General features: G+C 34.0%; 1 protein-coding gene across 1 annotated transcript in view; it reads right to left on the bottom strand.

Annotated features, from left to right (window-relative positions):
* The window catches only part of LOC129217238 (growth arrest-specific protein 2-like), a 37,840-nt gene extending 13,528 nt beyond the window's left edge, over positions 1–24,312 (bottom strand). Inside the window, exons 1-5 of the mRNA XM_054851510.1 lie at positions 23,732–24,312; positions 20,454–20,572; positions 4,480–4,609; positions 3,052–3,352; positions 1,351–1,609 (exon numbers count right to left, since the gene is read on the bottom strand). Coding sequence (XP_054707485.1) covers positions 1,351–1,609; positions 3,052–3,352; positions 4,480–4,609; positions 20,454–20,572; positions 23,732–23,810 — 888 coding nt within the window. The 5' untranslated portion in view covers positions 23,811–24,312. The remainder of the gene's footprint in view (positions 1–1,350; positions 1,610–3,051; positions 3,353–4,479; positions 4,610–20,453; positions 20,573–23,731) is intronic.
* Between the last annotated feature and the right edge of the window lie 648 nt (positions 24,313–24,960).

Here is a 24,960-nt window from a genome sequence, read left to right as displayed (position 1 = left end):
AACACTTAAAACTATTGAACCCGTGTTTTTGAGCAATCACGATTGCTTATTGTTCTCATTTGACCGTTTTTGGTGTCCGTGCCTCTTTCAACTTGGACCAGAAACCTATGCAGCACCACCGCCCACCGTCCTCTGCTGGCGGCGCGGCGTGGCGCGTCTGCTCCGGTTTTGAGCTACCCGCTTCTCCTGGTCGGAGATGTCCATGTTCTACACACACGCACGTTCACACACATACACACACATACCCTCGCACACGCCTACCTGCATACACACAGGTCTACGCACACACACAACTATGCACGCGTAACCGCCCAGGAGGAGAGGCAGGCTTGGAGGGGGGGGGGGACAGAAGCCGTTTCTAGAAACAATAACTCCAATAAGTAGGGTTCTGTCTCAGTTCGTGATTGCGAAAAACATAATTTGAATTCAAAATTTCAGAATTCAAATTAATTTTCTTTCTTTTTTTTTTTTAATTTTTTTTATCGGCCCTATTGGTTTACCCCTATAAATAGTATTTTCAGAAAAATCCTTAAGCACATCAACTTAAGCTTGTTTAGTTTTTCCAAATTATCAATCATTATTTGAATTTTCGTAATTCAAATTTAAAATAAAAGAATATATTGTACCCTCTAATTTCCAATTATTCAATATTTAGGGACAAATTTTACCCCGTTTAAGGGTTCAATATTTTTTAAGTGCTCTATCGATGGGCAAAGTTTTATTCCAATCGGTGATCGACACTTGGGTAGGGTCACTTGTTAGCTTTATCGTTGCCAAAATAGAGCTACTATTTTAACATAACTGATCCATGACTCATTCTCCATCGCACTGAGAAGAATGGGAAAATATTCACGCTCAATAACTTCCTTTTTCAACGAAAACACCAGCCTTAACTTTTGAATCGGAAAGCTTGGGGAACATATGACGTAGATGGATGAATGTTGCAGATTCCTTTTCCAATGTAGCCGAAAATTGCTTCATGAGCCCCTGCTTTTTGTACAAAAGAGGCATTAGTTATTTTGATAACATACAAGTGGTCATTTAACACAGTACTTCTTCCCACAGTAAACTCACAACGTTTAGACTAATAATAATTTGCTTATAGAAATCCTGTTACTTCACAAAGGGCATTGAAAAGACTTTTCGAAGATTGTATTATATTGAAAAAGATTGTATAAAAGAATAAAAAATGCATAAAAAATCGCAGCTGTATAGATATCACTTTGACAGTCACAACACAGAAATTTTATGGTATTTATCAAGTACAGGAAACGAAACTGGCATACCAGAAACAGTTTTTTTTTTTTTTTTAATTTGGTGCATAGTGTTCTAACGAACATTTAACATTACCCTTTTGTCGAGTGCGGTTAGGCTTCCTGTTCTCTTTTTCTTTGTTTCTTTATCGGGGGATTGGAGAGACGAAATGCTTCGACTCAGTCCGGATCGGATGCGGCTGCATATAGTGTCCGTCTTGGCCAACGTATCAGTCCGTCTCGCGGCTGGAGACTGGGATCGTGGCGATGGGCACGCCATTTTTGACGAGTCCAAAAAGTCGGAATCACTTCCAACCAACACTACAACATTTTTTTCTTTCTTATGTGATGGAGTTCTGTGGATGGAAAGAGATTTTAGTAGTACGTATATCTAAATATATTATACTATTTGTCCGTGCGTGCTGTATGATTCTAAAGTAAGCTCGCTCTAATAGGTGTAACAAATTTGTTACCTTTTTCACATTGCCGGGGAATGCATGGACAACTGGACATGCTAACTGCAATCAAGTTTGTGAGTGATCTTATGAAACATTATCTTTATAATTGCCGATTTTTAAACAACCGAAAAATTGACGCTACCTGAATTTGACGGTAGAATTTCATGGTGATTTGTGTTCCATCAAGCAACTAACTTAACAAATGCCTTTCTCCAGCGTACAGTTTCATCATTTTTTTTCTTAAACAGTTAACAACACATTTGCAACCAATTTTTTGTAATAATGATAAGATAAAAAATAAATTAACAAAAGCATAAACAAAGGCTTCAAAGGAGAGGGGAACTTCATCTTCACCTAAACACGTCCTTCACAAGTTTAATTTTCATTTTGAATTATTCTTTCTTCAATCTCCTACCGTTAAAAAAACTTAGCTCTACGATCTATGGGGAAAATTTGTGCTGATATAAATCCATACTTAGGAGACAGATTAGCTTCTTTAGTTCAATAACAATGAATATATGTATATAACTTGAAAGGTTTGGAAATTTTGTAAATAAATATAGCTTTTTTGCTTCAAAAAATAGGAAGAAATGTCATGAATTAAAATTAAAATAAATTTCACTGCATGCTTAACTTCAATATCATTTCTCATCTTTGAAATGGCGTCAAAGGTAAAATCATATCATTCATTTGCATATCATGTATGAAACAATGTTTTATGTCGGCAGTTTTGTCTAGTGCTCAGACAAGTCTGATTGCGATGAGAAGGTCCTAGGTTTGAATCCCCACTCAGGTATGGATGTACTTTCTCTCTCCTGTCCTTGTCCTTTCGTTATGAAAATGTGTTATACTATGAACTATTGCCTCTCCTTATAAACGGGTCCTTATGGCATGTGTACTGTGGAAGTCGGACTTTGCACCGAATTACGGTGCAGTTGAAAAGGTGAAGCAGAGAACTCCAAATTGCCAGCCCAGCTAGCACAAGACAACAAAAACAACAATGTTTTATGCATGTACTGTCTGTTTTCCTTAGCGAGACCTAGCGCCAATTTGCGCATGCTTCAGGTCTGCTCTGATTGTATCAAAATAGGGAGGGAAAACTGGAAGTAAAAGGCGAAAAACTACGCGTTCAGCAGTCCTTCCAAAGTCGCGTCGAAAAGGTTAAGAGATAGCAAGTGCGAGCGGAAAGTGCCCATCCTTAACCTATCGCTCCTTTTTAAAATGGAATCTATCCTGAGTAGTAGTCTTTGCTTTCGAGAACGGACAGTATGAAACACTGCTTGTGATCTTAAAGTTTCAAATTACTACTAGGAGGTGAGAGTGAATGTCAGTTTACTCACACTTTCTTCTGCAGCAAAGTACTTCTCTTCAGAGAAGATCCGGGCGAACTGGGAGACGGACTTCCGCTGGAACAGCCCGAGTCCCACCTTTGAAGTCGCGGAGAAGATGGAAGAGTTGCAGCAAAGAAGAACTCGTCTTCCGAGGGTTCTTCCTCGTCTTCGGAAGCAAGGACGGCTCCATCTTCACCGAGAGCTACAGCTGGTAGCTGAAGCGGCGGAGGGAGAAGCACACCGAACCGGGAGGCTAGGCGAGATAGTTCCAGAAGGCAGAGTAAGACGGTGCGGGGCTGTGCCTGTAAAACTAAATTAGCCAATATTTCGTCATTAACTCACCATCAGTGAAAAATTTAAAGAAATGTACACATATTGATTTAACGAAAATCATCAACAGATAGCTGAGTCAATCAATTACAGGATGTTTTTTCAACACACTGATAAAGAAAATTCATTCAAAACCTATTTTAGATCTAAGCATAATTCTTTTTTATGTTTTAATCCGAATCTGAAAAGTTTTTTTTTTCTCAACGTCAATACACAATACACTTCTACGCGTGCAACTTTTGTAGTTCGAGAAGATTTAGAAAATTTTAAACTTCACTCCAGGCACCAAAGCAGCCAAAATTTGAGTGTTGAAAGACGAGGGTTTTATCATAGTCTTTATCTATTTTAATTATATACAGTTGAAGAGTTTGTTTGAACGCACTAATTTCAGGAACTACTGGTTTGAGTTGATTTTTTTTTTGTGTTGAATAGTCCCTTTATTGTGGAGGACTATAGGCTATATAACATCACGCTATGACTAATAGGAGTGGAGAAACAATAAATTGAAATGAAATCAATAATAATCATGATGCATGTCTAACGTTCAAGATAGCCATCGCCGAAGCCTGAATTGCTCAGTCGGTAAAGCGCTGGACCAGCAACCCTAGGGTCTCGGGTTCGAACCCGCTGCAGGCGGGAAGATTTTCAGCATTTATTACCCGACTCATAAAAAATCAATTGATTTATAAATCAAGTGTTTTCAATTATTTGTTGTTGTTAAAAACGTTTGTCGGTTTTCTTATTTAACGGAAAACATCGAAGTGGATAACGGTCTCCCAAATGAAAATCTCCAAAAAGTCCAGAAATAAATTCGGTTGTCTTAAAATCTCTAAAACTGTGAAATTTTAGCACTTGAGCATATGACTGGAGGAGGCCTGATTCTGATCCTGATCGGCCCTGCTCCAATGACACTCCGGAAACTTTCTCCACCTGTTGGAAAACCTGGGATTTGAGGTGTCCACTCAGAAAGCATGAGAGAGCCGTCTGTAGTCTCTTTCGGATTTTGAGACCGTGAATGATCAAGTTACGTAAAGTTAATTTGAGATACATTTAATTTTCAAAATTACAGAAAAGCAATTAGTGCTTTCCTTTTATTTTTGAACTTACCCAAACCATCAGATTCGAACAGTACGGCTTCTCGAACACCAAAATCGCTGCACCAGCGGATGAAGAGCTCGGCATTGTCTCGAGCGAAGAAACTCTCTCTACGAGCACTCTCCCAAAACTTGAACGATCGCTTAAAGTGAGAAAACAATAGTACATCATGTCACCATAAATACAATTTTGAAACTGTAAATTTGATTTTTCAATTAATTTTAATTAAAGTATGTCATATACCAGGGTTTGTCGTGTACCTTTCCAAGTCATGGCACGCTTTGAATTGTAAGAATTTCCTCATGGCACATTAGTATCTGCATGATATGATATGCATAGATCAATGGTGCCAGATTCGGCCTTCCGGCAGAAAAAGATTGAGGTATAGATAAATACAGTGGTGTTGCTACGGCGGGGGAGATGGGTAAACCTCGGCTGTCGCCCGTCTGGGGGGTGACACTGAAAGTGGAGATGCAAGTTTTTTGAAAAATATGAAAATAAAATGCATTTTAAAGCCTACAAATTTGAAAAATTTTCGGGAAGGGGGGAAACCCTGGACCCCCCCCCCCCTTTTATTTGTTTTTTGTATATTAGTCCATTTTAAATTTCGTTATAACACAAATGTAGTTGTTTCTGAAAATTGCATGAATATCATGCTTACATAATGTTTTTTTCTTTTGCGTTTGTGGGTTTGTGGGAAGGGGGGGGGACACCACAAATTACCGCCCCGGGTGTCCCCCATGCTAGGTACGCCTTTGATAGATAAACACCATGCTTCAATATTTGTTGTTTTTTGGGGGTGAGGGAAAGAAAAGGATCCAGAAAAATTTTAGTGACTAGGAACCCACTTGTTATATTTTTCCCACTTACTGAAATAAGCTCTCTATAAAACTTAATATAGAGGAATGGTGCCGCTAGTGACGTAACATATTTGAAACCAGATGAAATTTTTTTATGAGTAACTATTACAATATTTCAATATTTCGTTTCATTAACAACAAAGGTTTGATGTGTGGACACTTTGAAGCACCCTTCACTTCTTCCTGTTCACTCCGGGGTAACAGAAGAGTGAAAGAAGATTTCAGGAGATATCGTAGACAAACTTGTACTTTTGATTGTTAATGTTTTAAGTTTTGCATATACTCTTTTGATTTATTTGTCAATGCATTTAATTAGAGCCCGTTCACGTGATGCATTAACGATGCAGCTGCCTTGCCTTAGAATCATTCATGTTTAGAGCTCACGTGCAGTAGTGATATACCAAGTGATCTATTAAGATTTTTCATCTTGACGCTAGGTGCTTGTTCTAGTGATGAGTTTACGTTCCGCCTGCGCTGTGTTAGCAAGCAGCATTCCACATCGCTGCTTTGAAGTTGCGTTAGAGCTGCAATATGATAAATTATCATTTATGCAACAATTTTCAAAATTTCTAAGGATTATCACTGTAATCCCTTTGTTTTCAAATTTCTGTCTACACAAACATTCACCGTGAATACTGCCTTTCTATTTTCCCAATTAACAGAAGATATAGTTTAAAACGAAATAACACTTAATTATGACACACAACTAAGACATTTGACGCACGTTGAAATCAATGCGCGTCTGCATGAGATCTCTAAGTATTTCATGTCGCGTGTTAGATCTAACCAATTGATGGTTTGTTCGAAGTGAGAAATTGCCATTTAAAGTTTTCCACCTCCATTTATTTGATGCTGATGCAAATTTGTCGGAAGTTTTAAAACAATATTTCCCATTGGCAAATGATCATAAAACATTGTATTTAGGTGAAATATGTGACAAAGAACCACCTTGTGACCGTCATTCAATTTCGATAAAAAGTGCAGATACGACCTTTATGCTTAGCGCGGCACGCGGCAGAATAGCACAATCAGGAAATCAAAAATATTTCAACTTACAATCAACATCAAAATTGAGTCGACTAATTCCTCTGCCGAAATTCCCCCCACAATGACTCTTTGTCAATGCTCGTCAACAAGAAACGAATTTCAATTTTTTACACCTTGTCCTTATGGCATGGGAGCTCTTTTTATATCCATTTTCATTGTTCGAACTTCGTTTCCAGGGACTATTTTTGAGCAGTTCTTCTCGTAGTATTTTAGCTATCACTTATTAGTACTTTTCCCAGACTCTAATTCTAATATCTCTTTCATTTATTTTTAAGAACTGGCCTAATCAAGGACTCTGAGTGTACTGACTCAATAAGACTCAATTTGAAACTGACTCAATTTTATGCTCTTAAAATTAGATGAATGATTAAACTTTTCTGATAAATGGTACCGAAAACGAACCAGAGTTTTGTTCTAAATCTGTTTACATGTTCTTAGAAGTTTTGGAACTTAATAAGATTAATTTAAGATTTTTTAACTTCCAATTTAATGTAAGTCAGTACGACACTAGTTCGCTACGACTAAAACTATTTTTTACTAAACTAACATGCACTGTTGATAACAAAAATTTACTTTTTCTTCCTTAATTTTCTCATAACCACGTTTTCAAAGTTTTTATTGACACCAACAGCTTTAGTGAAAAAAATTTTAACTCTAAAGATTTGAAACTTTGCAAAAATGATAATTCAATATATTACTGTGATAATCATCGAAAAAATGATGTACTTGCAATACGTGGTTTTGAAATAATGATCAACTAAACCTAGAGGACAAAAAGCACGTTTTTCGGGGGAAATTTTTAAACATTTACCCATTAAACCTGTTTTCAGTTAATTATTTCCAAAATGGCAGGTCATATGACTCTCTGGTATCTAACAAAGAGATCAACACAAAAAGTTTTTAAAATTATGAAAAAGGGAATGCACTGAAAGTTTTTTGCTAAAAATATGACTTTTTCTATTACAAAAAACCTATAGAAAATTATTTTTTCTACAAATAAGTAGTCAAAGTGTGTTATGCTATATTCAATAATCGTATAAAGTTTTAGAAAAGTGCAACGAATATTGAAGAAAAAAATATTTAGGGGGTTCGCCTACTTCAGGGTTCCATACTTATATTCCATGTACACCGTATATTCTCAAAAATTTTTTAGACACATAGCGTATACCCTCAAGCTTCAAAAATTTTCATTTATATTCGCATTCGTGTATGATCACATACACATATTGTGCATAATCGATTACTGAGAGTATACCCTCAGAAAAATTGATGGGAACATACCCCTGGCTACCTTAAGCAATTCGGGGGAGGAAAGAATTTATTTGAAAAAAAAGGGGGGGGGGGGGCTCTATGGTAGAAGCTTCGCTTCACATGCCGGAGGTTTCGGGTTCGCTACCTGCCGCACAGTGGGGCAGCCTAATGTTAATTTGGACATTGGGCGGAAAATTAAACCATTTAGTTTTGCATTTTTACTGTTGTATTGATAAACTAAAAACATATTCCCACTAATCTTACTAGTTTTTAACATTATTACCCGAAGATAATACCTTGAATTCGAAGAATTAGCTAGCTACTTCGTTAGAAGACAATTTAGTAAACAGTAGCTAACTTGTTTAAGAACTGTTCAAATTTAATAATGTGATGTGCCGGGCTTTATGCACTCCTAATAAATAAGAAAAACACCCAAAAACGTTTCTTAGAAAATACGAAAATTTTGGAGATAACTTTCAAAGTATTTTGAATATATTTTTGAATTACGAAAATCGCTAACAAACGCCAATAAATCTATTATATCCCAAGCATTGTAGAGAGTTTCAGTTTTCATAATCCGGTTACAGTTTTTGCCTAAACCTGCCTATTCAAAAGATATTGAAAATTAAAGATAAGTAAATATTTTACTACGAGGACGACGAAACGAATACGAAATGAAAGTTGTACGAAACGTATTATTTACGTTGGTTTTTTCACTTTAATCAAGTAAACATGTTTACAGTTTTCAGTTTGTTTACTTTTTATTGCAAATTATTTCAATTAAATTCTTCGAGGAATCAGTTTCATTGTGTCATTTGTCGAATGTGGGACAAAATCATATGAGATGCTTAGAAGCATGGTTTCGTTTACTTATTCCGGGGACTACAAAAATTGGGACTATTTTGAGTTGTAAGTGACAGCAGACGAAAAAGACACAATATTCTCCCCAAAATACTTCTCATAAATTGTATGTACGCAATAACAAACACGTCACAAAATGAGTAAAAATGAAAACAAGGAGCAGGCATATTTTGAAAAGATCAAAATATTATACATGTACATCAAGAAAAGTGTTTTTCTTCAAAAAGCAAACGTTTGTCCTTAATAAACATCTAATTTCTTTTATTACATTCTATATTAGGAGAACTTACAGCAAGCTATTTACTTTTTACAGCATTAAAAGCTATTTACTTTCGATTTTAGTCCAGCAAGTTGTCTAACAAACAAAAGTAAACACTTTTTAATTTAAATATCCATTTAATACTTCACCAGATTTATCCAAAATAAATTCTGAAGGAATTATCATGCCTAAAAATTTCATCTTTTATTCTGAAGTATCATCGTCAGAATCCCCGAGTTCAGCTATCCAATATGGGTCATTCCATGTCAAGTGATCCAAAATTTGGGAAATTTTTTCCCTCACCCTTTTGTATTTCTTTGAAATTTGGCTCATCGATTGTACCCTTTGAGGTAATCAAAAGTCCAAATTTTTAGATTTTTATCTCTATTATTTTTTTATTTATGACACTTTGATTTTTCGAAAAACCCGCTTTTTTTCATGGATGCTTGAACATAAAATGGACGATAACTCAGCACCAAATATAGATAGAAAGATTTGGTAAAAAGCATTTTAAAGTACATTAGTTGCTGTTTAATGGGATATGCAACATGAATAATTCCAAAAAAATTTTAATTTAAAAAAAATAAAATTTAAATTTTAAATTTGAATTTCTCAAAAAAAGTATAATGAATTTTTTTTAAAAAATTCTCAAAAATTTTTGTGTATTTTATCTTCATTTGTGCAAAGTTTCAAGTTGGGATCTCAATGGGATCATACTTTTATGAATTTTTAAATAAAATTTGACTTATGAAATAATGACATTTTTCAGATTCTAACTAGTTAAAAATGGGGTTCTCTCACTGGGGATGGTCTAGTAAGTAGTAATTGATCATAACTATGCTTGAAATGAGCTGACGTGAATTTCTAAATTGGCAAGTCCCCCCCCCCCCCCGCGCCACCACTTTTATTATTATTTTTTTTCAAAACTATTTTTAAAATGTAAAAAATAAATAAATGAATAAAAAACCAAATTGAATAGTAAACTTATTAAAAATTGGTAAATGTTCTTCTTTAAAGTAAGAAGAAGACCCCCCCCCCCCCAAGCCACCACTTTTATTATTTTTTTCCAAAACTATTTTCAAAATGTAAAAAATAAATAAATGAATAAAATAAAACAAAATGAATAGAAAACATATTAAAAGCTGGTAAATGTTCTTCTTTAAAGCAAGACAAAGTACATTCCCCCCCTCCCCACATTCACTCACACATACGATTAACACTATACTAGTATCACGCTTCATCTGATGCTTTTTTTTTTTCAGACCAAGTGTTTCTTTTTCAATCCGAACTTCGCAAAGTGTACTTGGTTATTTCACTATCTGATAAGGAAAGTTATGATTCATTTCGTTCCTTACCCTTGCACCAACTTTCAATTTTGGATGGAGGAAAGAAATAGTTTGCCCCAAGATCACAGCAAAATAGGAGTGTTTCCCCCCGTGTTGTTTCATTCTTTTTGCACTAAACTAAAAATAAATTTAAGTATCAGGTCATTTGTCTGTCAGCATAAAACTAACTGTCTTTCTATAACATTTGGAGTGCAGCTGTTTTTTCTTTTCTTTAATGCTAGTTTTCTTTTAATTTCACTTGTAAACGAGAGCAATGCAGCGAGATCTATTTATACATACATTAAAAGCAGTTATAGATCAAACAAATTTTGCTAATTTGAGCATAACCTTCCATGTTGTTATGTTTCATTCCAGATTGCCCCCCCCCCCCTACCGTCCCACTTTCCGAAAGAAAAAAAATCTGCAAATGAGTGGTTCTCTTCAGTTTTTCTGACTTTTAGTTTTTATGCCCCCTTCCCCCCCATTTATAAGCTTTAGTCACTACTGATGTTTAGCAGCGTGTGTCCCAGTTTATTAAGGTTATAACTCTTACGTGCCGGCTTTTTTTCTAAATACAGTTTTGAAAAAAAAAAAAAACGATAAAAAGTGGTTGTGTGACGGAGGGGGGGGGGGGTTACTAATCTACAAAGTCATGTCAGTTCATTTCAAGCATAGTCATGATCAATTACTACTTACTAGACCATCCCCAGTAAAAGAACCCCATATTTAACTGGTTAGAATCTGAAAAATGTCATTTTTTCATAAGTCAAATTTTATTTAAAAATTCATAAAAATATGATCTCATTGAGATCCCAACTTGAAACTTAGCACAAATGAAGATAAAATACACACAAATTTTTGAGAATTTTTAAAAAAAAATTCATTATACCTTTTCTGAGAAATATAAATTTAAAGTTTAAATTTTATTTTTTTAAAATTAAAATTTTTTTGGAATTATTCATGTTGCATATCCCATTAAACAGCAACTAATGTACTTTAAAATGCTTTTTACCAAAACTTTCTATCTATATTTGGTGCTGAGTTATCGTCCATTTTATGTTCAAGCATCCATGAAAAAAAGCGGGTTTTTCGAAAAATCAAAGTGTCATAAATAAAAAAATAATAGAGATAAAAATCTAAAAATTTGTACTTTTGATTACCTTAAAGGGTACAATCGATGAGCCAAATTTCAAAGAAATAAAAAAGGTGAGGGAAAAAACTTTGGATCACTTGACATGGAATGACCCATATCCGAAAGTAATCAGTGACGCTTCGGATTTTTTTTCGTGTATGCCAAGTTTTAAAAAGTCATTAAAAAAATAATTTAGAATATCATCTGTTATTAAACAGTCATAAACGAAAAAAATAGAACATTGTGATAAAAAATGAATTTAATTTTAATTTTTAACCTATCGTCTGCTCATGCTTCATTTAATGATATTTTCTAAATAGGTTTTGGCATTAGTTAGAGTTGTTGTTTACGTTCTAAAGATTTCGCTTATCAATTATTGCTATTCGGTGATCTATAAATACGTTTTTGTGCAGTCTAAAGTTTTGTACTTAACAATGTAATTCTACGATGGCTCTAGTGTATACGAATTCTTGTGTACGCTGGCTTTGGTAAGCAAACTTGAATGATATCGGTGCTTGACCCAATAGACTTCCTGGTGAAAGATGAGTTTCAAAACCAACCGTGACCTTTTTATTTTTTTAAACACAAATTCTATTCCTTTTACCGATTACGACCTGGCTCTGGAAAAATGGATTGACACTCTTGGTTCTGAGATTACAAATACGACAAAGACGAAATTAAGAGATAAATTGAGAAAATAGTGCAATTATTTATCAACGAAGTGGTCTTCGTCAAATAGAACTTTGGAACCGTTTCTCAGGAAAAATGAACAGTGGCTGAATATGGATTTGTCTTTTTTCGAAGAATTCATTTATGAACTTGTGCCTTCACTGTTAAAACTACAGGTTGCGTTTGGCACCTTTCAGGGTTGAAACGCTTGTTCACCAGCGACACCCAATACGGAGCCGGAATAGCACCTCTTACTAGGGCGAAAAATGGGCACCTTTTAAAAGACAGGCAGCGCGGGGGAAAAGAAGGAACCTTCGGAGAGAAAAATGGCACCCTCACTGATTTCTACAGTAGATCCTCTTCCCCCTCCCCCCGATTGTGTGCGTTTTTGAATATTATTGTGTTCTATTTATTGTTTGGGTTTATTATAGACAAAGTCTTGGTATTTTTTTCACATTGAATTCATTTTGGATTAAAACTTGTCATTTAAGGCATTTGATCACATTTCAGACTTTCCAACATAATATAGAAGTGTTCATGACTTCAATTCCTCTATCTGAGTTCTAACTCTCATAAAAACCCTTGGATTGCTCAGTAAATGATATTGACATTTACTATAGCATGATACTAAAAAATAAGACTGTAGGCATTCATGGATAATTTACAAGCACAGCCAAAAATATTCAGTTATATTACAATCACGGAAAAATCAAATCGTTTCATTAAATGCAGGCGTTTCATAAACGTTCAAAATATTTTAATCAAGAGTAACATATTGATACGTATTATATAGTTCGACATTTGAATATCCTATTTGAACATAAGTAATCTAAAAAACCACTTTTTTTCTTTGTTAAATAGAAACTTTTTTGACATTAAAAATCAAAACAAATTTTTAGCATCCTACATAATGAAAAGCATTGGAAACAGAAATTAGAGAGAGAGAGAAAAAATAAACGCGTCTAGACACTGCATTCGGTTTTGAAATAACACCAACGAAATATTTTCACGTAATGAGTCATGGCATGAAACACACAGAGAGATTTCTTTTCAAAGCTTTTTTTTCTTTTCTTTGCTACGTCTACGCAGTTATTTTATTGAGAAGAAAAAGACATTTAGTCTATCTGCTGTAGCAGTTAGTTACATCATTGAATTTTCATCCCGGTTACTTATTAATTATTTCGTATTGCTAACAATAAACTATTTTGGGGAAAATCCGTGAGACCGCAGACGTGACAAGCAATGAACACCATATATTAGGACACGTGATAAAAAAGCCATACATCACTATGTTAAAACGGTTAACTATAAACAATAAGCTGTACTCAGTTTACTTTGTTGAAACACAACTCTGAAAACACTAAAAGCCTGTTGGAAAGCCTTAAATGTTATACCATGATTAAATGCCTGTACTTACGCAAGGTTTTGAAGGATTGTCTCAGAAATGTGGAATTTTAATCCAGTTTCGTAGTCGATTCAATGTAAAAATTTAATGTACCTTTCAACTACGTTGCAGCATCGTCTTCCGTCATTAAAGTGGCTGAATTGAACTTATGCCGGAGTGTACAGCGCATGTGCGAGCGAGGCACCTTTGCGGAGGAAAAGAGTCGCTATTGGTTACTGCGTGGGCTGATGGCTCTTCATTACCTTCTTTCATCCACTGAGGTGCTAAAAGATATCGGAACAATATTTCCTAGTCTCTATGGCACCCTGTGGCTCCGTCTTTGCACCCTACGACGGAAAATCGCACTCAGCTGGCACCTCTGGTTATAACAGTGTTGTTCATCAACAGGTATTTCTCCTCCATTACGCTCGAAATCGTTTGAACATTTGTCCGATCTACAAAAACGCAGAAAAACTGAACATTTAAGAAACTGTTCTGACGAAATGTTTAATTTTGTCTTAAACAAAAAGTTCAGGTCTGACGACGAGGCAGTATATATTTTTAATTTTATCCAAAACCAACCCGAGCATATTAAAACAATAAAAGAATTTTGTGAAAATCTCTCTAACCCTAATAATATTCCTGGTTACAATGAAAAAATGTTAGCCATGTATGCAACTGCTAAACTTACGAGGTTTCAATATGATGTTCTCAGAAAAAATGCAAAAGATTTGGGCAGGAACATTTATCCGGAGTAATAAAAAAATTCAAATTACTGAAAAAGAGTGCTATCCTGATAATGTAAAAGTTACAGATTCCGGAGTTAACGTAGGTTTACAAAATTTATTAGATCATACTTCTTCCCGATTCATAAAATTGTTATCTGATAAAATTGAAAAAAGCTCCCTTCAGAACCTCACTATGATATTAAAATGGGGATGTGACGGTGCTTCCAACCAGTCGCAGTACAACAATCTTCTAGCACTGAAATAGATGACTCAACGGTATTTATTATTAGTGTAGTCCCTCTTAAAATTATCAAGAAAGATGAAGATATGGTGGTTTAGATCAATGAAAAGACTTCTTCTACTAGATTTTGTCGACCAATAAGTTTTGAATTTGCAAAGGAAACGAAAGAAACAGCGACAAATTTCGTAGAAAAAATGCAATCGCAAATAGATACCCTTCAGCCATACATACTCGTAGATCAAGATCATGTTATTACCATAAATTATGAATTGCATTTAACTATGGTGGATGGCAAAATTTGCAACTACTTAACGGAAACTACTTCCTCGATGCGTTGTTATATTTGCGATGCGTTACCTAAAGAAATGAATAATTTAAGTGTGGTGAACAAAAAAGAAATTAAAGAAGACCATTTCCGTTTTGGTTTATCACCTCTGCATTGTTGGATACGTTGTTTTGAATGCCTCATACACATTGCTTATAGGCTTGACTTCAAGGAGTGGAGTGCGGAGTCACCTGTCCACAAAGAATTGTTACAAAAAAGAAAGGCAAGAATACAAAACGACTTTAAATCTAAGCTGGGGTTGATGGTAGATTATGTAAAACAAGGCCATGGAACATCCAACGACGGAAATACGTCACGAAAGTTCTTTGCGAATGCAGAATTATCAGCTTCCATAACCGGAATAAATCTTGACATGATAAAACGATTTTCAACGATTTTGCATGTTATTTCATCTGAATGCACGATTAAATTCAAAAAATTTGAAATATATACGAAAGAGACAGCTCAGATGTATGTGAATTTATATGGTTAGTATTTTATGCCCGTTACAGTGCATAAATTATTTATACACGGACCCGAAATAGCTAAGTATGCTATAGTACCAATCGGTCAACTCTCCGAAGACGCTCCAGAGGCAAACCATAAGTATTTTCGATCGTATAGGGAATTGCATTCAAGGAAAACGTCCAGAATAGATAACGATGGAGACGTTTTTATTAATTTATTAATCAATTCTGATCCTCTTATCTCAAATTCGCGTCCAAAGATTTGCAGTTTGCACCACGAAATGTCACAACAAGTGAAGAATTTGCTTGAAGATGATGGAATGGAAATTGGCTAAAATACTGTTACATATTTCTTTAAAAATTGTTTTTAAATGAAAATTAAATATTTTAATTTGCACTAATGACTTAGTATTTGATTATCTTTACATTTTAAATAACGAAATATTATCACATTTTTAAGTAGAAATTGGTTTTACTGAAATGTCCAAGATCTCCGTACACTTGCCCCATTTTTCGCCGGTGCCCTGGGTGTTATTTCCTCTCTATGTGCTGTAAATCTTTCTTGTGTTGTCTTATGTGTTAATAAAGAAGTGCAATTCTTCGAGGCAATGGCACCAATCTTTCCGTAGTAGTTTATTACGGACACGCCAACAACAACAAAAGGTTTGAAACGCTGATAACAATATTTTGCGTCTTGCCAGTCTGCGAATTTCTCTTCTTTCCACCCAAACATAAATAAGCACGTTCAAGGTCAAAAATCTTTATACTAAACTCAGGCTATAAGCAAATAAAAAACATGTATATTTGTGTATGTCTTGTATCAAAATATAATATTTATATTAAGTATGCTAAAAAATATTTTAAAACTTTTCAAGCAAGCGTGTCAAGTATTCAAAGAGAATTTCGGATTGTGTAGTAAAAGAAGTCATTCTTTATTGACTAGCTGCATGAAGCAGATTCCCACAAAGCATCGATTACCGGAATACTGATCAACCGAAACATCGGTTAATCGAAAGCCGTCCGATATTCAGAATCCCTGCAGGTATTTCGATTTTTGATGAGAAACTAATTTTCAAGAGTATCATCTGCTTGTTAGTTAATATTTAAAGGGAAAAAACTATATACGTATCTAAAACTTTAAGCAGTTGGCACTGAAATTTAATCCTTGTTCCTCTCAAGGATTTATGCTTGCTGATTTCATGCTTGCTAATTTCATCCTTGCTTCAAAGAAGCCTTGATTCAAAAGTTTTATTATGATTGCTTTTAACATTACTGTTGCAAGGCAACAAAATTTGTAACAATGGGTTTTATATCTAAACATTTAATTGGGAAATTACATGAAATTTGCTATTTTCCATCCCAACCGAAATGATAATTTTATTTCAGAATTTTCATTTTTCAGCGCTAAGTTGTACGTTGAAACTAAGCAAATCATTTAGTGAAATCCAGAAGTCTCTAAGTGATCTAGTTGCTGAAATATAAGCAAAACCAGACCTCAGATTATTCCGTGACAAACAGGCCAAGTATAATAAAAGTGCTTAAAAAGCAGGTGGATTTCCACAATAGATGTTAATTTGAATTGTTTTAAACTCAAAATGTAGTCTTTGAGCTGTTTAAATGCAAAAATTCTTTTATGTATAAATTCTACGTGAAAATTTGTTTCTGATAATTTTCCAAACCAAATTTGTCGGATACATCAGATATAACAGGCGTTATCGGAAATATGCATTACATTTTTACAGCTTTTAATGTTTTAAATTATGAAACAGTAAGAAAACAAAATCAAATATTTAAAAAATGATAATAGATTCTCTTGGAGAGGATCTTTGAAAAAATATAAAAATAATAAATAATAATTGTTCAATGCTCTGTGAAGTTAGGAGCAGGGCAGGGGCAGGCAGACACACATTTCGTCCTCTGATAAGCTTGCTTAAAAAACGAATTAGTAAATAAATGAATCGGGGCATTTTTCTCTCTGGATTTTAAAACTTTTAATTTGCTGCGTAGTTTTTGTTTCCTTTGACAAAATTTTGATGTGATAAAATTACTTATGAAGTTTGAGAAATAACTCTCTTTCATGAACATTTTATAACGAATTTTAGTGCTATTTTTAGAACACATAAAACTCCTTATGATTCTCAGTTTATGGCAGCATAAAATTTGTTTCAGGATATTTGAATACATACCATCGAACTATATTTTTCATCCCTCCTTAAAAACTGCTTTCATAAATATAAACGCAAAATGTAAAATAAAACAAGTTGTAATTTGAAAACAAATGCTAAATTGCATTCTCATAAATTAATTTTACGGCATTTTCCATATCATCTAGTTTATTAACTTCACTCAAACATAAATTCTTTATGCGAAGATTCCTCAAAATCTGTGCACTTAAAACGTAAATTAACGTTACAATGGGGTCGTTCACAAATTTTAAAAGTATTTTTTTTTTTTTTTTTTCTGAAAGAGCAATCTCTAAAAACATAGGGTCTGACTTCTTTAAAAAGTAATTTGACTAAGTTAAATATTTTTAAAAAAATGTTTTAATTGGTGCGTTTTTATTGTTTACGCTTCTGCTGATGGCATCACAAATGATGAAATGCCATTCACTGATGTCATTCACAGAGCACTATATTTAATTTGCATCTTCACTCACATGTGTTGGCAACGATATGGTTGATAGCAAACATAGAGCGCAATACTTAATTCGCTTCTTGATTATAATAACGTGGAAACGCGGTAGACAGATGCGCCAAAGTACATCATTTATGACGTCATAAAGACTACGCCTTATTTTCAACATCGAACATTAAAAAAAAAATAATTAAAAACTAACCGCTGGGAAAATAAAAGTTCTTTCTCGCTCCATGTTATTATTTTACTTATTCTATCAATTTGAGTGACTAAAAGTAGTACTTTTGACTGAAGGAAATAACACCCTCACAGTTCAAAACGTTAATAATTTTTCCAAAACCCCTACCAACTGATTTTTTAAGCATAGAAGTAATTCTTTTTTCGTAACTCAACTTCTTCTCATTGGAAAAAGAAGGGGGAAGGGAGGAGAAGTATTGAGATTTATAAATGCTCAGCCTTTTATATCGATACGGAGCTGATGCCATTAGCACAGTGCGCAATATTTAATTCTCATCTTTACTCGCGTGTACTGGCAACGATATGGTTGGTAGCAAGCCTAGAGCGCAATATTTAATTCGCTACTGAATTATCATAAGCAGGAAACGCAATAGACATCAAGCGTAAGCATTCAGCGCACTAACGGAGATGCGCCAAAGTAAATTATTTGTGACGTCATAAAGTTCACGCCTTATTTTCAAAATCGGACATTTAAAAAAGTAAAAATAAATAAAAAATTAAGCGTTGGGAAACTGAAAGTTTTTTCTCGCTCCATGTTATTATTATAATTATTATTATTATTATTATTTTGACTTTTTCTGACAATTTCAGTGACTAAAAAGTAGTACTTTTGACTGAAGGAAACAGACCCATCCATTGCAACTCAATATTCCTTTCTATAGCATTTAAACATACCAAAGCAATATGCAAATTAGTAAAACAAAAATTTCTCGTGATCAACATTTCTTTTAAAAATTACTAACCATTCAATGACATCGAACTGATGTACTTATGTAATACTTAACTAGCTGCGTCGTCCGGCTTTGCATGGTCTAAAAGTTTTTTCAGGTGACGCGTGTTCAACAATCCGGCTTGAGAAAAAAAAATCAGTAAAATTTTGCGGCAGATTGCGGAAAAATAACCAAAAAGGAAACATTTTAAATCCCCCGATTACAGGAAAAGCCTCAAAACGAAAGCCAGAATTTTATTTGTTCATATTCGAGGAAAAAATGGCAACAGATCTTTTTTCCTCAATAATTTTCTTTACGCTACAACTTTTAGTAGAAGCATTGTTACGGAAAGTTGAGTTGAAGCACTGAATACTAACTTGAATGGAGTAAAGCCTTCGAAAAATAGGGATTTTATGTCGACGTCTAAGTAGCATAGTTGTAGTTTTTAATTGATTTCTCCACTAATTATTATCAGAGGATTATGTTAAATAACCAAAAATTAAGAAGGGGAGATTACGAATCTATCGATACCTGGTTTGATGATTTGTTCACTGGCGTTCGGAAGAAGTATCTCCGACGTAGATACACGGGTACGCTCAGTTTTTTAAGATTTTTGTTCACAAAAAATCGCAAATGCATACTAATCTAAAATGGCTACTTGTTACCTAGGATAAACTTCTATTTCAACCCATTTAAGAAATAATGTACAGTCTAACTCGCTTACATCGAAAGCAAAGGGTCCGCGAGGTTTGCTCGATATAACTGAGTGCTCATAAAAAAAAAAGAGTTTGTGAAAAAAATCATGAAAATTCATTATAGTTGCCATTTTTCTTCTTTTTAATTACTCTGCAATTCGAAAGAAGTTGGTCAATTTGCTTTGAACTGTCTGAATGTCTCTTTCTTGTGTCATTGTTTTTGAGGAATACATAAAAAGACACTTCATTTTTAAATGCTTTTTTACTCCACAAATTAAAAAAAGTTCTGCCATCGCTTGTTCTCAGTATTTATGATATATCCTTTACCTCCCTGTGGACTTTTGAATGTCAAAGAAAATTTACCAAAAAGGTACAAGCTGAGTTGGAAGTCAACAGAAATTTTCTAAATCACGAGATATTGCTCGCTTTAAGCGGGGTTTGCTCGTTAAAAGCAAGTTATGTTCCCATAAACGTAACATTGTACCAACCAAGTATTTCTGAATGGGGTGGTTTCCTTCTGTCAAAAGTACTACTTTTAGTCACTGAAATTGGTAGAATGAGTAAAAAAAACTAACATGGACCCAGAAAATGCTTTCATTTTCCCAACAGTTATTTTTTAATATATTTTTTAAAATATCCGATTTTGAAAACAAGGCGTGGTCTTGATGACGTCACAAATGATGCATTTTGGCGCATCTTTCTACCACGGTTCCACGTTGTGATAATCAACAAGCGAATCAAAATTGCGCTTTACACTTGCTATCAACCATATCGTTGCCAATACACGTGAGTAAAAATGTGAATTAAATATTTTGCTCTGTGATTGGCAACACAGAATGGCATTTCGTCATTTGTGATGTCACACGACAGAAACGTAACAATGAAAGCGCACACAGATTTCAGTATTTTTTTAAATATTAAACTTAAACAAATTATTTAAAAAATGGTCAAATCCTATGTTTTTAAGAATGCTCTTTCAGAAAAAAATACTTTTATAATTTTGGAAACGATCCCATTCCTCGTTAAATCCGGGCTCTCGCTAAATCAGAGCTCGTTTTAACCGACTTCGACTGTACTAACTAATACACATTCGAAAAAAGTATTTGGCTTCAAACATTATTTCACGGATATAGCTTTAAAGAAAAATATTGAAATGCTTACCTGAACATTGGTGTTAGTTGCTAAATCAACCTTTTCTTGGATGCATCTTGCAAGCTTGCACAAGATTACACCAGTTGAAAGTTTGGTCATGAGATTGTCGGCATCCACCACTGTGGAGCCTAAAAGAGAGGTGTAGATGTAAGCAATTTCTTTTTATGTACTCGTTTCAGTTCTTTTTATTAACCTTTTTGACCGTTGTTGATATTTTAACCGTTTTAGGCATACATTTTAAAGCATAGGGGAGGGTGGCCCAAAGCAGGTAGGCTTTTGTATGCCTCCCCCCCCATGGTGTGTAAGCGGCGATGCATATGTATTTCGTGTTTACATGAACACCCCCGAATTTTAATCAGTTCCAGCGAAGCAGCAGTGAAGCGGCATGGCGCAACCAGGCTTAAAATTAAAAAATGATACATTTCTAAAAAAAAAAAGAAGTTTTGTAACTTGTGATTAGTCGAAGACCAGCTTATTTGTTTTAATTGTCAATAATATTACGTTACTTTGACACCATCCACCTACAAACAACGATAGTCATTTCGTTTGTTTCTTTTTTAAATTTGGGGTTATACTTATTGAAGTGAGAAACGTGCCTTCGAGCAAAGTGGCAAAAATCATATATTTATTTATAATTTCTTTACTCGTAAACTGACTTAGATTTTCTAATTCAATAGGATAAGTATAACTTCAAAAAGTTAGTTTTTAGGATGGCAATTAATTTGTCTGTTAATTTAATCAGTTATTTCTTTATGTTTTACTAGTGATACCCGCACGGCTTCGCCCGTAATAGAAAAATCAAAAGGTCTTTTGGTTCGCCTGTATATTTACAAATAATGTATGGTGAATTTTCTCGCCAGCTGACTTGTTCCCATGTTACGGTTCCACGTTATGATAATTTCGTAATTTACTCGTCCATCTTATGATATTTTTTTTCTTAAAATTGGAATATAAAAAGAACCACATCGAATTTTCGAAAAATCGCTTCGAGGTGCACACCTCTATGCTACATACTAACTTTGTGCCAAATTTCATGAAAATCGGCCGAACGGTTTAGGCGCTATACGCGTCACAGACATCCTACAGACAACCAGACATCCAGACATCCTCCGGACAGAGAGACTTTCAGCTTTATTATTAGTAAAGATAAACAAATGTGCTGACTTTAAATTGAATAAGTACAACTTTTTAATACTTTTTTTTTTAATAATGGCATGTCAAATATTTTAACTATTTATAACTTTGATTGGCAAATGTACCGAATCACAATTAGTTAAGCCTACCCGCTTTGGGCTCTCTGGTAGGCAAAGCGGGATTTTCAAATGTTTGTAAAGTTTGATAATAAATAAATATTGGGTTTGCAAAAACACAAAAATCAGTTTTATTTTGAAGTTCAAGAGCCCTACTAGGGAACAAAACCGAAATTGTTGTGATAAAAATATAAAAACTACAATTTTCGAGCGTTAGGAAAAATAGAGGTTCGGAAAAAATATTTTTCCTATAAAAATAATATAAGTTCTATACATATCTTGTTAGTATTAATAAACAGTTTAATTTTGTAAAAATATTAACTAACAATATCATTTGTTATTTTAAGAAGAAAAATATTATTCAATAACGAAAAATTTTATAAGTAAATTAAAACTAATCAAACATTTGAGCCGATCCGTTACCGCCGATCCGTCCCGCCGAAGTTACCGATCCTATATCAGTGCTATAGTATTTTTTATAGCTATTTAATAAATAAAAATTAAACTTACCGCTCTAAAAGGAACCTAAAATAATTTATTTCAAAAAAAAAAAAGTCGTAGTAACAACGATTGTTTTTGAATTGATTATTTTGTGGCCTATAATTAAATCCGTTAAAAATGACGTACCATAAGTAACAACCACATATTATATGCAGTACACAATTTCATCTTGTTGATCTACTTCCATTCTTGATTAAACAAATTTTTTAGACTGAAAATTTTTCCTTTATTTGACTTTTGTTTTGTTGCAAAATAAACTTCGAATCATCCGGCATGCTGGAAATTTCGAGTTTTCCGGCACGCTGGTCAACCTTGCTTTTTTGGTTTTTTCCGACATGGCGGACAATGCGGGGTAACATGGTATATTTTTCAATGTTTCGTTGTACCTGGTTATTAAAGTTAACTCGTAGTTCAACGATGTTTGTGCCACAGATCATTGGAAAGGGGTGAATTTTTTTTTTGTCTCAAAAACGTTAGTATTTTGAACTTGAAAAATTTTTGTCTCTGACAATAGTATTTTCGTACTAAATTCTTCAATGTTTGTCTAAAGCGAGAGTGATCTTTAATTCTTATGGGATATGTATGATATCAGAAATTTATAAATTATATGTCGGTTGATATATTGAGAATTTTAAATTAACTTTAGGCTAATCTTAGATTTAGTGTGTAAGTTCAATACATTTTTTAAAGAAGTTTCTGTTACGTTAAACTTTATTACATATATGAGTACATAAAATAACGCATCTTTTAACCAAAATAGCTAAGAAAATTTTGAAGAAAATTAGATTCACGAATAGTTTTGGATAAAACTAAATATTTGAAAAACATCACATTATATATTTTTTAAAAGTTTTGGAATAAGTATGTTTAAAGATTTTCATGCAGTTGGCTCTGTGATGAAATAAGGCAAAGTAAAGTATGGTCATGTTTTTTTTTTATTTCTTTTTTGCAAGTTAGATGTATATATATATATATATATATTGCGGTTTTCTTTTCCTAAAAATGCTCCATTGAACATTAAAAACGATATTAAACCGTATAGTCCAAATCATATTTGATTTCACAAAAATGTGGAAACCAGCTTTTAATCTAACATGAATACTTGATGGAAAAATCAGAATATATTTAAACTTTCATGTTCAGGAACTTTATCAAAACGCCTTAGCTCGTAGCAGAACAAATAATTTGCAAAGAGCAAATGAACAGTAAGCACACATTTAATTAGGAGCATAGTAGCCTTAGCGAAAATTCTAAATGAATATCAAATCAATTTGCATATCGATGGCGGAGATATCATAGCATTTCTAGTCTGTTCCTTTTAAAAGAGGAAAAAAATCAGTGGAAGAGGGACAACTCGCCCAGAAAGCATGATAGTAATTGAAACATTATGGAATTGAATGACAGACTTAGAAAAATTTTGTGATAAAAATACTTTTTGAAAAGAAAATTGGATGTAAATAAGCTCAAGATAATTTGTCAAAGTGTATGGAATTAATAAGACATTTTTTCTGAAAGAACTAAATGACTTTAACCTACCTAGAGTGTTGTTAATCCATGCAGCTATAGATCGTTTCTGTGCTTTAATAATTTCCTTTTCTTTTCCGTAAATAATCATATCTCCCAGGTCCAGTAGTTTTCTTTTGGTTTCCGAGTCCTGTTCAAAGATATGCTATTTATTCTGCCGTCCGAGTAGAAAATGAGAGCAGGTTGAAGGATTCAGGATCAAGACCGAACTAATAATGGCCTTATCACAAAGTGACATTACTTTCTCTTTCAAATGAAGTAATAAAGATGTCTGACATCACTAAGAACACCATCTTGTGAGACAGCTATGCTCAAATGACATTGAAGAACGTTGAAGTACTTCACTGACATCGAATAAGCTTCAAATTACACTAACCGTTTGAAAATTCTGTAACAGAATTTGTCAGCAACTGAGAAAGTTCTGCAAAAGGTGTTGCTTTAGCAACTTTTTCTTCACCAGGAAGTGATGCAAGCAGCTATTTAAGAAAAGCACACGTTTCGCAATTGTTGGATGGTAATAGCTTGATACATTGAGCTCTACTTTCGCCTCCAAGTCTTGTTTGTTCTCTTTAATATCACGCTATATTCCACGCCGACAATTAAAACAGGACCCCTCATTTATTTTCATGTTCATAGTGGCGAAAGTGAGTGTAGAGAATTGTCCATTCAGCTTCCGGCCATTGAGTCTTTGCTGTTTGACAGAGAGGTGGGGCTTGGCTATCAAAACTTTTGTCCCTGAAAGTGATGATGTTCACGGATCGGCGATTGTCAGTTTTTCTTTTTTTTTTCGCCCTATTATCCCTTTTTTAAACAACTTGTTGCGTCACTTTGCCGAATTGCGTTTCACGGTCAAATGCGAGACAAAGTCTAGATTAGAGGAATTAAGAATGCGTATTCTTTATTTGGGGAAGCTCACTTTATCCTCTGCCACCGACTTTCACCTTTGTCAGGTGAGATTAGCTAGGTCAGCGAACTGATTGCCTGTATATTGCTGAACCCTATGCTCAGTCTCAAAACTTTACATTACAGATAAAAATCGATATTAGTGCTATTAAAAAAGCCAAATTGTTCTTCAAACGTTGAATTTTATTTTTAAACTAGAAAGTCGCCCGTCAAGGTATGACGGATGAAAATTGCTTCCGCATTTGAACGAAGCCATTGTCTGTTCGGTGATATTTTAATAGTTGAAATTGTAACCCTAACTCCAGTGGATTAACCCTAAACTCAAGTAATAGCGTTAA

This window comes from Uloborus diversus, chromosome 2 (assembly GCF_026930045.1).
Source record: "Uloborus diversus isolate 005 chromosome 2, Udiv.v.3.1, whole genome shotgun sequence".
In the NCBI taxonomy this organism is placed as follows: domain Eukaryota; kingdom Metazoa; phylum Arthropoda; class Arachnida; order Araneae; family Uloboridae; genus Uloborus; species Uloborus diversus.
The sequence above is the reverse complement of the archived record's forward strand: the minus strand, read 5'-3'. Positions and strand labels throughout refer to the sequence as shown.